Source organism: Sus scrofa, chromosome 16 (assembly GCF_000003025.6).
Source record: "Sus scrofa isolate TJ Tabasco breed Duroc chromosome 16, Sscrofa11.1, whole genome shotgun sequence".
Lineage (NCBI taxonomy): Eukaryota > Metazoa > Chordata > Mammalia > Artiodactyla > Suidae > Sus > Sus scrofa.
Window position 1 is genome coordinate 3,961,762 of NC_010458.4, and position 12,215 is coordinate 3,973,976.

Here is a 12,215-nt window from a genome sequence, read left to right on the forward strand (position 1 = left end):
AAAGATTCTTACATGTATCTTAATGAAGGGAAAGAACACCAATACCTGCAGAGACACAAACAGAGCTGACACCTCCCAGGCCCCTGAGATTTGCTAAAAAACCGTGCCAGATGTTGTAGGATTATCGTTCCTAATGGAAACTCAATCCAGAATGTCACATCAAGTTGCAGCAAAAGCTAGTGTGATGACAGAAATCCCTATATCACAAAATAGGAGCATCAGCAAAACCTATCCCACAATCTCAGTGTGGGCAGTGCCTGTCCTTGTAAGATTAAGTTGCTGAGATTGGTCTTTACATTTCTAAATGGTTGAAAGTAATCAAAAGAAGAATGTTTTGTGACGTGAACATTATATAAAATTTGAGTTTCAGTGTTCCTAAAGTTTTATTGGAACACAGCCATGCTCACTCATTTAGAAATTGTCTAGGTCTGCTTTCATGACACGATGGCACAGTCGAGTGGTTGCCATGAAGAGTATGCAGCTCATAAAGTCCTCAAATATTATTTTTTTGGGCCATGCCCATGGCTTATGGAAATTCCTGGGCCAGAGATTGAACCCATGCCACACTAGAGACCTGAGCTGCTGCACTGACAATGCCATATCCTCAACCCTCTGCGCCACAGGGGAACTTGTTAAATATTTAATATCTGGCCCCCTTACAGCAAGTTTGCCCACCCTGTTATAGAACTTAGGGCCTGAGCCATGACCTATTCCACAATAAACATCAATGGTTTATCAAACCAACCTCAGATAAAAGGGCCAAAACATGGAGGCAAGATTCTCTTTAACACAGAAAAGTCCATTTTCCTAAGGGATCATGTGTTAAAATAAAAAATTATACCAGAATATAAAATTTGGGAAATATGGAGAAGCAAGCAGAAGAAAATACAAAATAGCCTTTAATTTTATCGCTCATGATAATAATTATTAATATTTAGGGGTTTATTTGTAGAATATTATTCTGTGCGGTTTTTTCTCTACAAAACTTGGCTACATACACTGTATTAGCATTATTTTATTTGCAACTGATAGGAAACCTATCTTAACTAGGCTTAAGCTAAAAAAAATGGAAGATGAGTTTTTTGGGGCATATAACTGCAAGATGCAGGAGTAATACTGCTTCAGGTAGGGCTGAACCAGGAGCTCAAACAACATACTAGGGCCCTTTCTCTATCTCTTGGTGCCACATCTTCCATAAATGTATTAATACATAGGCTCTTTCCTTATAGTGGCAAAAGAGCTGAAGAAGACCCCACTGACCCTTTTGATAACATAGTAGCAATCCCTATAGGAAGAAAGAACATTTCTTTGCCCAAAAGAAACAAATATAAATCATTCCAGTGTCAGTCAATATCTCTGACACTATGAGTTTTATTTACTTCCTGATGTGTAATCATTTAGATGCACCACAAGTTTTAAAACAACCTGTTGAAGGAGTTCCCTGGTGGTGCAGTGGGTTAAGGATCTGGTGCTGTCACTGCTGTGGCTCTCTGGTCTGGGGACTTCTGCATTCCACAAGCAAGGCCGAAAAAAACAAAACAAAAAACCCCCAAAACAACCTGTTGAAGGAAATTTTCAGCACAGAATCATGATTATAGGATTATATGGGATCTGAGAAATCAACCAGTACATTCTATTCATTTTACAGTAAAGAAATTGACCCCCCCCCAAAGGATAAGTGAGTTCCCATTATCTTTCAAGTAACTGATGGTGAGGAGCCAGATTTAGATGGTTCCAAGAGTCACGCTCTTCCAGCTGCTCTCTTTTAAATGTCAACCCTGAAGCAAAATGTCAGGCTAGAAAAGCAGTCAACTAGCAGAATGGGCCTGTCCGGGCAGCCCAAAAAATAAATGAGTCAGAGAAACAGAGCAATCTGGTTTTCTTTAGGAGTTGCTTCTAAAAATGAGGGTGGCGTGGGGGTGGACAAAGCCACAAAGCTGGCTGCTTGTTTGTTCCTCTTTATCTAAACATAATAAATATGCTTTGCTGGTTAATCAGAGCTGCAAGTCCAGCAGCACATCTAAAAGTTTTAGAGATGACACCTTGTCATGTATTTTTCCCTTAACTGTTGAATTACACAACAAAATAATATTTTTTTTCGTTTGTATGTTTCATGTGACGAGGCTCCTCCTGTCCCTGTCATCTTAAAGAGCTTACCAGGCATGAAAGAGGAAGCACCATCTGTCAGGAGACAAATTTGTTGACATCTGAGCATTTGTAGACAAAGAGAAGGAAGGAATCTATTTGCAGCTGGTGAACCCAGCGATGAGGCACGTGGATGGTAAACTCTTGAGAGAGGCGTGATTTCTAATTCTATATTCTGCAAAAGCGCATTCAGAGTTCACTCGCCATTGAGCAGGAGACCCAGGGGAGACTGAAATCTTGTCCCTGGACTCAGAAGCTCATGGTCAAGTGTGGAGAGACAAGGATTTGGGCAAGTCGCTCTCAGTATACCAGCTGCAATGGGAATACACGAGAGGGCAGTGGATCTGGGTTGCTTACTCATCACGGTGGCCCAGCATTGCTTCCCAAAGGCCAGCAGCCTTGAGCAGAATGCAGAAGGACCACTGGAGTCAGCCAGGTGAGAGCACACCCAGGTAGTGCAAACACCAAGGTCAAAGGCCAGAGACAGTGAGCAACCATAGTCTGTGCAAACTACAGGCAGGACAGATGTCAGGAATTTAGGAAAGAGTGAAGGCATCTAATTTGCTAAAAAAAAAAAAAATTTTTTTTAAAAGGAAACACTAAGTTCTGGTCTGGACCAACACGAACTCATGAAGTTCTCCACACGCACCACCCCTGCATCTTTCAGTTCTATTTATGGCTCTCAGCTGACCTCCTTTATCCCTCTTGCCAGCTCTTAGGCTCTCTTAGCATTCTCTGTGCCAACATCTCCTCTTAGTAGGAGCCAAGGCTTGTTGACACTAAGGTGAAAATGAGTGATAGGATAGTGTTATAACTTAGCTTATTGATATTTCGACAGTAAACAAAACCCTAGACTAAGAAATGAGGTTTAACAACGGAATACTACTCAGCCATAAAAAAGAACAAAATAATGCCATTTGCAGTAAGATGGATGGAACTCATACTAAGTGAAGTAAGTCAGAAGGAGAAAGACAAATACCACATAATATCTCTTATATCTGGAATCTTATATACAGCACAAATGAAACTTTCCAGAGAAAAGAAAATCATGGACTTGGAGAATAGACTTGTGGTTGCCTAGGGGGAGGGGGAGGGAGTGGGATGGATTGGGAGCTTGGGATTAATGGATGCAAACTATTGCTTTTGGAATGGATTAGCAATGAGATCCTGCTGTGTAGCCCTGAGAACTATGTCTAGTTATTTATGATGGAGCATGATAATGGGAGAAAAAAGAATGTATAAATGTATGTGTAACTGGGTCACCATGCTGTACAGTAAAAAAAAAAAAAATGTATTGGGGAAATAACAAAAAAAAATTAAAATAAAGTAAAATAGCACTGAGGGGAAAAAAAAAAAAAAAGAAATGAGGTTTAAACTGTAGCAGGAGGTCCCAGCAGGGACAGCTTAAGGCCTCAGTATCAGAGTCACAGAAGCTTCTGCCAATACCCTCTGGAGAGCTTTCAGTGTCTTTAGGCCCCGCCTCTGCTCCTGCCACATCAGCCCCTCTCTCGAGAACTCTCCTGGTTTCTCTGCTGGTTTGGGCTTCCTTCTTCCTGCCTTGACCCTCTGGGTTTCTCAGCTTTGGTTGTGCAACTCCAGCTTGGGTCTTGGCAGCACAGATTTGCTCAGCCTCATGCTGTGATGGTGGGCAGGGTGTATGTAACTCAGCCATGCCCTGGAGCAGCCTGTTTGAGGGTGGTCCATTATTCTCCTCACATAGGAAAAAGGACACATGTGGGTTTTGGGTAATCATTGAATTCCTGGGATGCGATTTTGTTTTGTTTTGTTTAGGAGATACTTTCGATATGGCCCCAGAACCAGGGTTCAAATCCCCAGCTGCCCTTTACTAGCTAATGGCCTAATGCCTCAGTTTCTTTGTCTGTATATTGGGAATAATAATAGTACATATCTCAAGTGGGGGATCCAGAAATCCCACTTCTGGGTTTCTATTCAAGAGAATTGAAAGCAGAGACTAGTTATGTGTACACTTTATGTTCATAGCAGCATTATTTACAATAGCTAAAGGGTGGAAACAACCTAAGTGTCCATTGATGGCTGACTGGAGAAACAAAATGTGATACATACCTTCAATGGAAAGGAAGGGCATTCTGACATGTGTTACAAGAGCAATTCACCTTTTTTTTTTTTTTTTTTTTTTTGTCTTTTTGTCTTTTTCTAGGGCTGCACCCACAGCATGTGGAGTTTCCCAGGCTAGGGGTCCAATCAGAGCTACAGCTGCCGGCCTACGCCACAGCCACAGCAATGTCAGATCCGAGCCGCGTTTGTGACCCACACACCACAGCCCATGGTAACACTGGATCCTTAACCCACTGAGCGAGGCCAGGGATCGAACCCGAACCCGCAACCTCGAACCCATTCCCAGTTGGATTTGTTTCCATTGCGCCATGACGGGAACTCTGAGCAATTCATCTTAAAGACATTATTATACTAAGTAAAATAAGCCAGTCACACAAGAACAAACACTGTATGATTTCACTTCCTTGAGGTAGCTAGAATAGTCATATTCAGAAAGTAGAATAATGACTGCTTGGGGCTGGGAGTGAGGGGAGTTATAATCTAATAGGTACAGAGTCCAATTTGGAAAGATGAAACTAGTCCTGGAGATGGATGGTCGATGATATTTGCACAACAATGTGAATGTACTTAATGCCACTCAACTCTATACTTAAAAATAATTTAAATGGTAAATTTTATGTTATGTATATTTTGCCACCCCCCCAAAAAAGACAATGAATTTGGATAAGGATGCGTTCTCATTCAGTGAATGTTGAATAAGTACATTCCAGTGCCAGGCACAGTTTTTGGTGCAGGAATCACAACAACTCCCTTTGCATCCTCCCAGTTAGAGGATATTTAACTGGAGGTCAGTCAACCAAGCAAACTCTCCATAGAAATAAAGTTTGCAATTATTGCCCAAAGATGTAACCAGTTTCCACTGTTCTCAGAACAAAGGTCAACTTGTCCTAGCTCCAAGCTAACCTGAATATGAATGAGTGACCCTTGAGTAATACGAAAGGTTTGGCCCAGCAGTGGAAAATATATTTTGCAATGTCTTCAATGGTTCTGGAGTTCACATTCCATTTGCAGAGTTCAAATGGTCAAGAAAACTTTATGAAAACAAAAATTCTAAGAAAGTATTTGCTGGGTTTCTCTCTCTTTTTTGATTTGAGCCACATCAGGATCATCCGTGTGACGAACCGGAGTAGCTGTGGCCCCTGGCCACTCATGCCAAACCCTCCAGCATCATGATCAAGTGATGTCCTTCTAGGCACAATGCTAAACATTGACTTCGTTTTCAGTTGTTTTAAGGTCAGTGTTTGGTGAGCACAATAATTTGTGTCAAAATTTCAGCTGAGAAAATGCTACAGAGGTCTTTGCCGAGTGCGACCTTTATGAGAGTAAGGCCTCATATCACATTCTCAATTTACCCATTCAAAAATATTCAAGCTCTACATAACAGGTCTATGATATATGAATTTAATATACTGGGCTCTACAATAGAGTTGTTATTCTAGTACAGCAACAGCTAGTATTTTTTAAAGTCTACGCATTCAAGATGTGATATAGCGTAGAAGTGAGAATGGGCATGAGGAGATCCCATCATGGCACAGTGGGTTAAGAATCCAATTGCAGTGGCTCAGGTCTATTTGGAGGCAAGCCTGGGGCAGTGGGTTGAAGGATCCAGCATTACCTCAGCCTTGGCACAGCTGTGGCTCAGATTCAATCCCTGGCCCAGGAAGTTCCATGTGTGGTAGGTGCAGCCATAAAAAGAGAAGAAGAAGAAGACGAGGAAGAGGAAGAAGAAGAGGAGAAAGAAGAGGCAGAAGAGGAAGAAGAAGAGGAAGAAGAGGAAGAAGAAGAAGAAAAGAATGGATGTTATTAAAGGCAATTTGTCACAGTTTACATACAAAAAAAATGTTGAAGCTTTGAGCTACACACTAAAGATTGTAGATCCGAATTCTTGCCATCAAAAAGCTCATAGTCTAGATATTTTTTAAAAGATCAGTAACCTTGTAAAAAGAAAAAGAGCACACTTGGGTAGACCAGAAAACCAATCAGAATGCTTATGCATGATCTCATGTTCTCTATTTTCCTGATATTTATGTAGTGTTTATTATGTGCCAAGCATTAAATCCAGGGGTTTTGGACATTTCTAATCACTTCACTCCCATAACAGCCCCATGAAGAAACTGAGGCACAGAAAGTTTAAATAATTGAGCAAGACCATGTGGCTAATACAAACCCAGCCCAGGCAGTCTGGCTCCAAGGTCTAGGTGTGTAAGTACCACACTATGAGGCCTCCCACTCAGTTTACAGAATAGCAATGAACATTACAGCAAACATGGAAACTTAATTGCAAATTTATTGAAAGGATTTTAGGCTGAATCCAAATAGCTGTGTTCATAAATTTTATATTGTGGGAGGAGGGAAAAGTTACTGGCTCATTTGTTTTGTGGTTAAAAGCCTTAAGCAAATTTTATTTTATTATGCAACAAGAAATTAGTCCTGGTATTTTCAGCTTCTTCAAGACAATCTGTACTTATTAAGCTCATAACCTTGTTTAGGTTTAATTACACACAACAATTTTAAGTCATTTATTTTGTATGAGTGACATGGCTTTAAATACACAAGTCATGGCTTATGGCTGTAGAAAACCACCCTTCTATGTTAAAACCTGATTTAGGTACCAGGGATTTTTTTTCCTTCTTTCTAAACATGCGGCAGAGTTTGGCAGCATTTTTATTATCTACTGTTCATCATGGCTTATAGAATGGTGGCGTGGTTGAAAGAGCAGATCTAGGTTCCCACTCTACACTAAGCCTTAGTGTCCTCATCTGTAAACTGGAGATAACGAAGTACCCACCTCGCGGGCCAGTGTGAGGATTAGGTAAAATAATACATAAAACAATACACAAAAGAATTACCAAATGCCTGGCCTGATGTCAGCTGTCTATAAATGCTCAGGATTACATTAATTGCTGTGGCTCTGATTCAGAGTTTTCCTGGAGCTCCAGAGAACTGCGATCCTCTCATTTGCTCTGAGACTCAGAAAAGGGGAAAATGATTACTTGTCCTGAGTGTACTGGAGCCACCTAAAATTCCAGGGTGCTTTCCACATCTTTCTTGAGTGACGGAATTTTTCAAAAGGTCCCCAAACCTGTCACGTGCTAGTCTGTTTGTATCTAAAATTGTGTATATTGGAGATAGAGGATATGTTCACCAGGATTTTAATTTTCTCCTTTTTCTTCTTAAGGGGGGGGGCATCTGACTACAAAATCAGGGGTAAAAGAACCTTGTTGTGTGTGCCTTTTTTTTGTTAGACTGTTTATTTTTCTGTTTACTCCCTTATTTTTTCCTTTTGATAAATCATTTTATCAGGTGATTAATTTTGTCAATAACTGGTCCTAAAGTAAACTGAGTTCTTTATAAGCCTAACCCCGTTCCTCTGACCCAGGGGAAACTAAAGACCAGAAAATACGCCCAATCTGATGGAACAGGCCCCGGGCCAATGGCCGGATTCCAATCTCGCCCTCCCATAGCCGTGACCGGCTAGCGTTTTAATGTGTGGGACAGGGAAGGGAATCCTGTAATTTAGCCACAAGAGGACAAAGGTACCGGTATGTGATATATGAATTTATATATGTGTCCTCTTCCACAGCATCCCACCCACCAGGTTTCTTTCCTTCTTCCTCACTCAATGGGCCTTCCATGCAAAGTGCCCGGGAGGTCGCGGGATCTGTCCAGGTTGAATTCCCAGGATGTTGTCCAGGTGGCAGCTCTGGCACCCCAACCGCAGTTTCCCCGCGCCCCCGCGCAGTACCCAGAGTCTAAGCGCAGACGGTGTTGGCTACAAAGACTGCGCGAAGGCACCGCCCAGAGGGCACCGCCCAACTCCGCCGCGGCCTCCCATTGGCGGATCGGCGCGTCAGTCAGACCCCGCGCGCCCGGGGCGGGAGCACAAACCGCGGTCCCGCCCCATCCCTCCCGCGCCCTCCCGCAGCCGGGAAGCGAGCCGGGCGGCCCGCGGGCGGCCGCCGCGTCTGCTAAACCCAGCAGCCGAGGTTCCGCGCCTGTCTGCGGCACGCTGCAGGCATGGCGGCACGGAGGAGTGCCGCGCACGAGCGGGATCGGGAGCGGCCTCGCGCCCCCGCCACAGGTGGGCTCCGAGCGGGCTGGAGGCTGGGCGGGGGGCCGCTGGAAGCCCAGAAGGTGCTCTTCGCCGGCTGTTGGAGCAGCCCTAGTTTGGGGGTGCGCGTCCCGCCGTTCGAGGGGTAGGAGGGCAGGGGCACCCCAGGAGCCGGGCGCGTCTCTGACCCGGGCGGGGAGGGACGGGCTGCATCTGCACACCGCCTGCGGGGTTTGGGCGGCTGTCCGGGGCGGGGGTCCCATCTCAGTAAGGAACTGCGCCCTGGAGAAGCAGAGCTGTTCGGGTCCAGGCAGCGAGCCACCCGCGGAGGCAAAGCTAGCAGGTTCCTGGAAAGAAAAGGCCCGTCCTGCGGGCTGGCGGGGGCGCGGTGCGACGAGGTAGGGGGGCAAGGCACCGGTTGGCGTCGGGCCCTGGTCTCGACGAGCGGCGGTGTCCCCTTCTCCATGTCCCCTCGAGAACTCGATTGTTATCCGAGGGAAGTTGACGGGTTTCGCGCTTTGCGGCAGAGGATGTGGCCCACACGTTCGCAGCAGTCGAGATTCGATGAGCAACAGAGAAAACGCAGGCTTTTGAAACAAAAATACCATCAGGGACAGAAGCAGCAGCAGCGCAGTATGTTACAGGTCGCCGCTGTCTGGGGCGCACCACCGGGGGCGCGGCGTCTCCAACCTCTGCGTCGGTACCTGGGCCCTCACCAGACAAGCCAAGGGACGGTATTTTCCTTCCCATCCTTTCAGTCCCCGGTCTGAGGGAGGTGACTGTAGCTGCTGCTCAATTTGGAGCACTTGCTCGTTTGTGGATTTCCCTGGCAGCCGCCCCAGGGGTGAGAGGCCACTGGCGATTTGGGGGAGCATGCCTGTTTACAGAGTTGGGGCTCCAGGTGCTGCAGCGTTAATGGAAGGTTGCCAGGAATGCTTATTAATTAGGGTTCTTGGTCCCAGCACGAGCTTTTGATTCACACAGCAAACTCTGGGGTGTGGTGGAAAACAGCACCAGGCAAGCAGTCAGGACATGAGTTTCAGACATCATTCTGCCCAGTACTGTGTGCCCAGAAGCCACAACCACTGTGGACTTCCTCATCCAAGTTCATAAATGAGGGCGTTGGGCTAGCTGATCCATAAGGCCTCTCCCAGTCTAGAATTCTGTGGTTGACAAACCTCCCACTCTCAAAAGTTGGGGGAATGAACTCCTTTTTTCAACCTTTCTGCACCTTGGATTGTTATAGAATTAGCCAAATATTTCCTGTGGGCGTATTCATCAGAACTTTTTATTATGTGATTTTCTTCCCTTCTCCCTGCCTTATTTTGGCAGAGAAAGCAAAGCTGGAAGTGGAGGTAGGGGCAGAGCTGGAAAAAGCTGGTTTGGGAGGCAGAAAGGTGTCTACTCTGAGCTTAATGCAGTCGCCAGGAATTTTCCCTTCCAGTGCACCAAGTTCAAGGTGTGCCAGCACTGTACTAGGGGAGCGAATTCTTTCCTCAGCTCCAGCCTATGGGGACTGCAGTTGGTATGTGGCTGGAGAAGAATGTAATTCAAGGATCAGGTTATGTAAAACTTTTTTCTCCAAAACATAACCTCCATGGGTTCAGGAACATAGTTCCCTTTCTTTGCTGGTCATGTCTGGAAAAAAAAAAGTTTGAAAATCAGTTGCCAAAGCTAGGATGGGGACAGGTTTTTTACCTTACCCTTAAGTCTTTTAACCAAGATGCAAAAGAGAGAGACCAAGATGCACATTGGAGATAAAGCAAATAACAACTGACATTTGACAGTGCAAGACAAAAGGACAGCAGCAGAAGAAAACCCACAGAACAAATAGGGATGGAAAGGATTTTTTTTTGGTAGCCGTTTTTTACTTCCTTTTAAGTATTTGGATATTGAGAATTGTGAACTAAACCTCTTACAGGGAAGGCATTATCAGAAACAGAATGCTAGGAGTTTCCCTCGTGGCTCAGCGGTAAGGAATTTGACTAGTATCCATGAGGATTCAGATTCAGTCCCTGGCCTTGTTCAGTGGGTTAAGGATGTGGTTTTGCTGTGAGCTGTGCTGTAGGTCACAGGCGTGACTTGGATCTGGTGTTGCTGTGGCTGTGGTGTAGGCCAGCAACTGTATCTCTGATTAGACCCCAGCCTGGGAATGCTAAACTGAGAAGAGGCACCAAAGGTCATTTGTGGGAGAAGATGGGAGGAAGCAGAGGAGATGGGTCCTAGCACCCCACCAGCAGGCTGGTGTTTGAAGAGGGGCTGTGTGACACTCCCTCCTCATGGCTTCCTTGTCCCTGGCCACCCACAGGGTCCTTACCTCTTCCTATTGGTTCAGGTGCTGCTGCGGTTTCTTAGGAACACTGGTTCCTTGCCATTTGTTTAGTAGATATGGGAGGGGATAAAGGAGTTTTCAACCATGTACTCGGGAGCCTTAGGACTCCGTGTGGTTCCTAGGGGTTGGCTCAGGGGACAGGAATGCCCAATGTGGGTTGTGGGGCCCAACAGCCCGTTCCCCGGACTCTAGCTGCATATGGAGCAGCTCTGCCTTTTTTTTTTTTTTTTTTTTTTTTCTTGTTTTAATTGCTGCTCTGGGTAAGATTTTGTTTGGGGAAAAGAGCCCAATGCTAAACAGAAAGTTAGCAATAATGATAATGGCTAATATCTTCCAGTGCTGCTCGTGTCTTTATTACATGTAAAGGGGCTTAGAACCATGCATGGCCAATACTAAGCACTCAGAGGTTAGCTGCTCTTCTTAGGATTTTCATGACCTTGTACTCAAAGGTCATTGTTTTTATTCCCATGTTATGAAACCGAGTTACGTACAAACTTGTACAAGATCCCCCCACTGCCCACCTAGACTTTTCTGTTCATTAAAGTGTGTCTGCTTCAGTATCATGGAGTCCACTGTTCCAGGCTATTCAGGGGTGACTTACTTTATGTACGAAGCAGATGTTTCAGACCCGCCCTGTGCAGTCTTTGGCCTGTTCCCTTGGGTAATCACAGGTACCACCCTCAGGCGAGGTTACCTGGTGAGTGAGTCTGTGCTTTCACGGGAGAGCGGGCAAATCAGAACAGCTAGTGACCAGGTGGCGGGCCAGCGAGGTGGGGTGTTGGGGACTGCGGGCACACGCTCCCTCCTCCGCACGGACTGCCGAGGGGACGGAGGCTTGTGAGTTTATTCCAGAGCCGGAGCCTTCTAGCCCTTTGCTCTGGCGAGCTAAGCACTCGGGGCTGGGACAGTATTGCCGAGGGGGAGGGGCGAGAGCGGCTGCAGTGCTTTCTTTGTGTGCCGGTCGTGACCTTAAAGAAAAACATTTTCCTTCTTTAAAAAATGGATGGAGGGCTTGGGAAAAAGACAACAAACACGGCAATTAAAAACACATGCCCACAACAGAATGCTTAAAACCAAATGGTCCACAGTTGATATTTTTTTGCCAGCCTGTCTGCTCCACTTTGATGCTTCTACTCTTACATTTCCGTGCGATGGATCAAATACCAAATAAAAGGTAAATTTGGGGACCAGGGGTTTTAGCTAAGTAGAAATTCACGACTGTGGTTGCCAAGGGGGAGGCGGAGGGAGTGGGATGGACTGGGAATTTGGGGTTCATAGCTTCAGACTATTGCCTTTGGAATGGAGAAGCAATGAGATCCTGCTGTGTAGCACTGGGAACTATATCTAGTCATGAGAACGTGAGAAAAAAGAATGTAGACATGTATGTGTGACTGGGTCACCTTGCTGTACAGGGGAGAATTGACAGAACACTGTAAACCAGCTATAATGGAAGAAATAAACATCATTATAAAATAAAATAGAAATTCATGATTGACACCAATTACTAAGTTTGAACATGACCTTTTACCTGGCTCCCTGGCATGGGTGGGTGCTGGCCTGTGGGCCTGCAGCACCCAGTTCTGTCCCTGC

The 12,215-nt window shown here is 45.4% G+C and overlaps 1 protein-coding gene across 2 annotated transcripts in view; it reads left to right on the forward strand.

Annotated features, from left to right (window-relative positions):
* Positions 2,539-12,215, forward strand: part of FAM105A (family with sequence similarity 105 member A) — a 36,374-nt gene continuing 26,697 nt past the window's right edge. The window contains exon 1 of one of the 2 annotated variants that reach the window (XM_013984696.2): positions 2,539-2,581. In XM_013984696.2, coding sequence (XP_013840150.1) covers positions 2,554-2,581 — 28 coding nt within the window. In that variant the 5' untranslated portion in view covers positions 2,539-2,553. Of the gene's footprint in view, positions 2,582-8,107; positions 8,324-12,215 lie in introns of those variants that run through there. The other variant, XM_003133840.4, reaches the window with a different exon arrangement.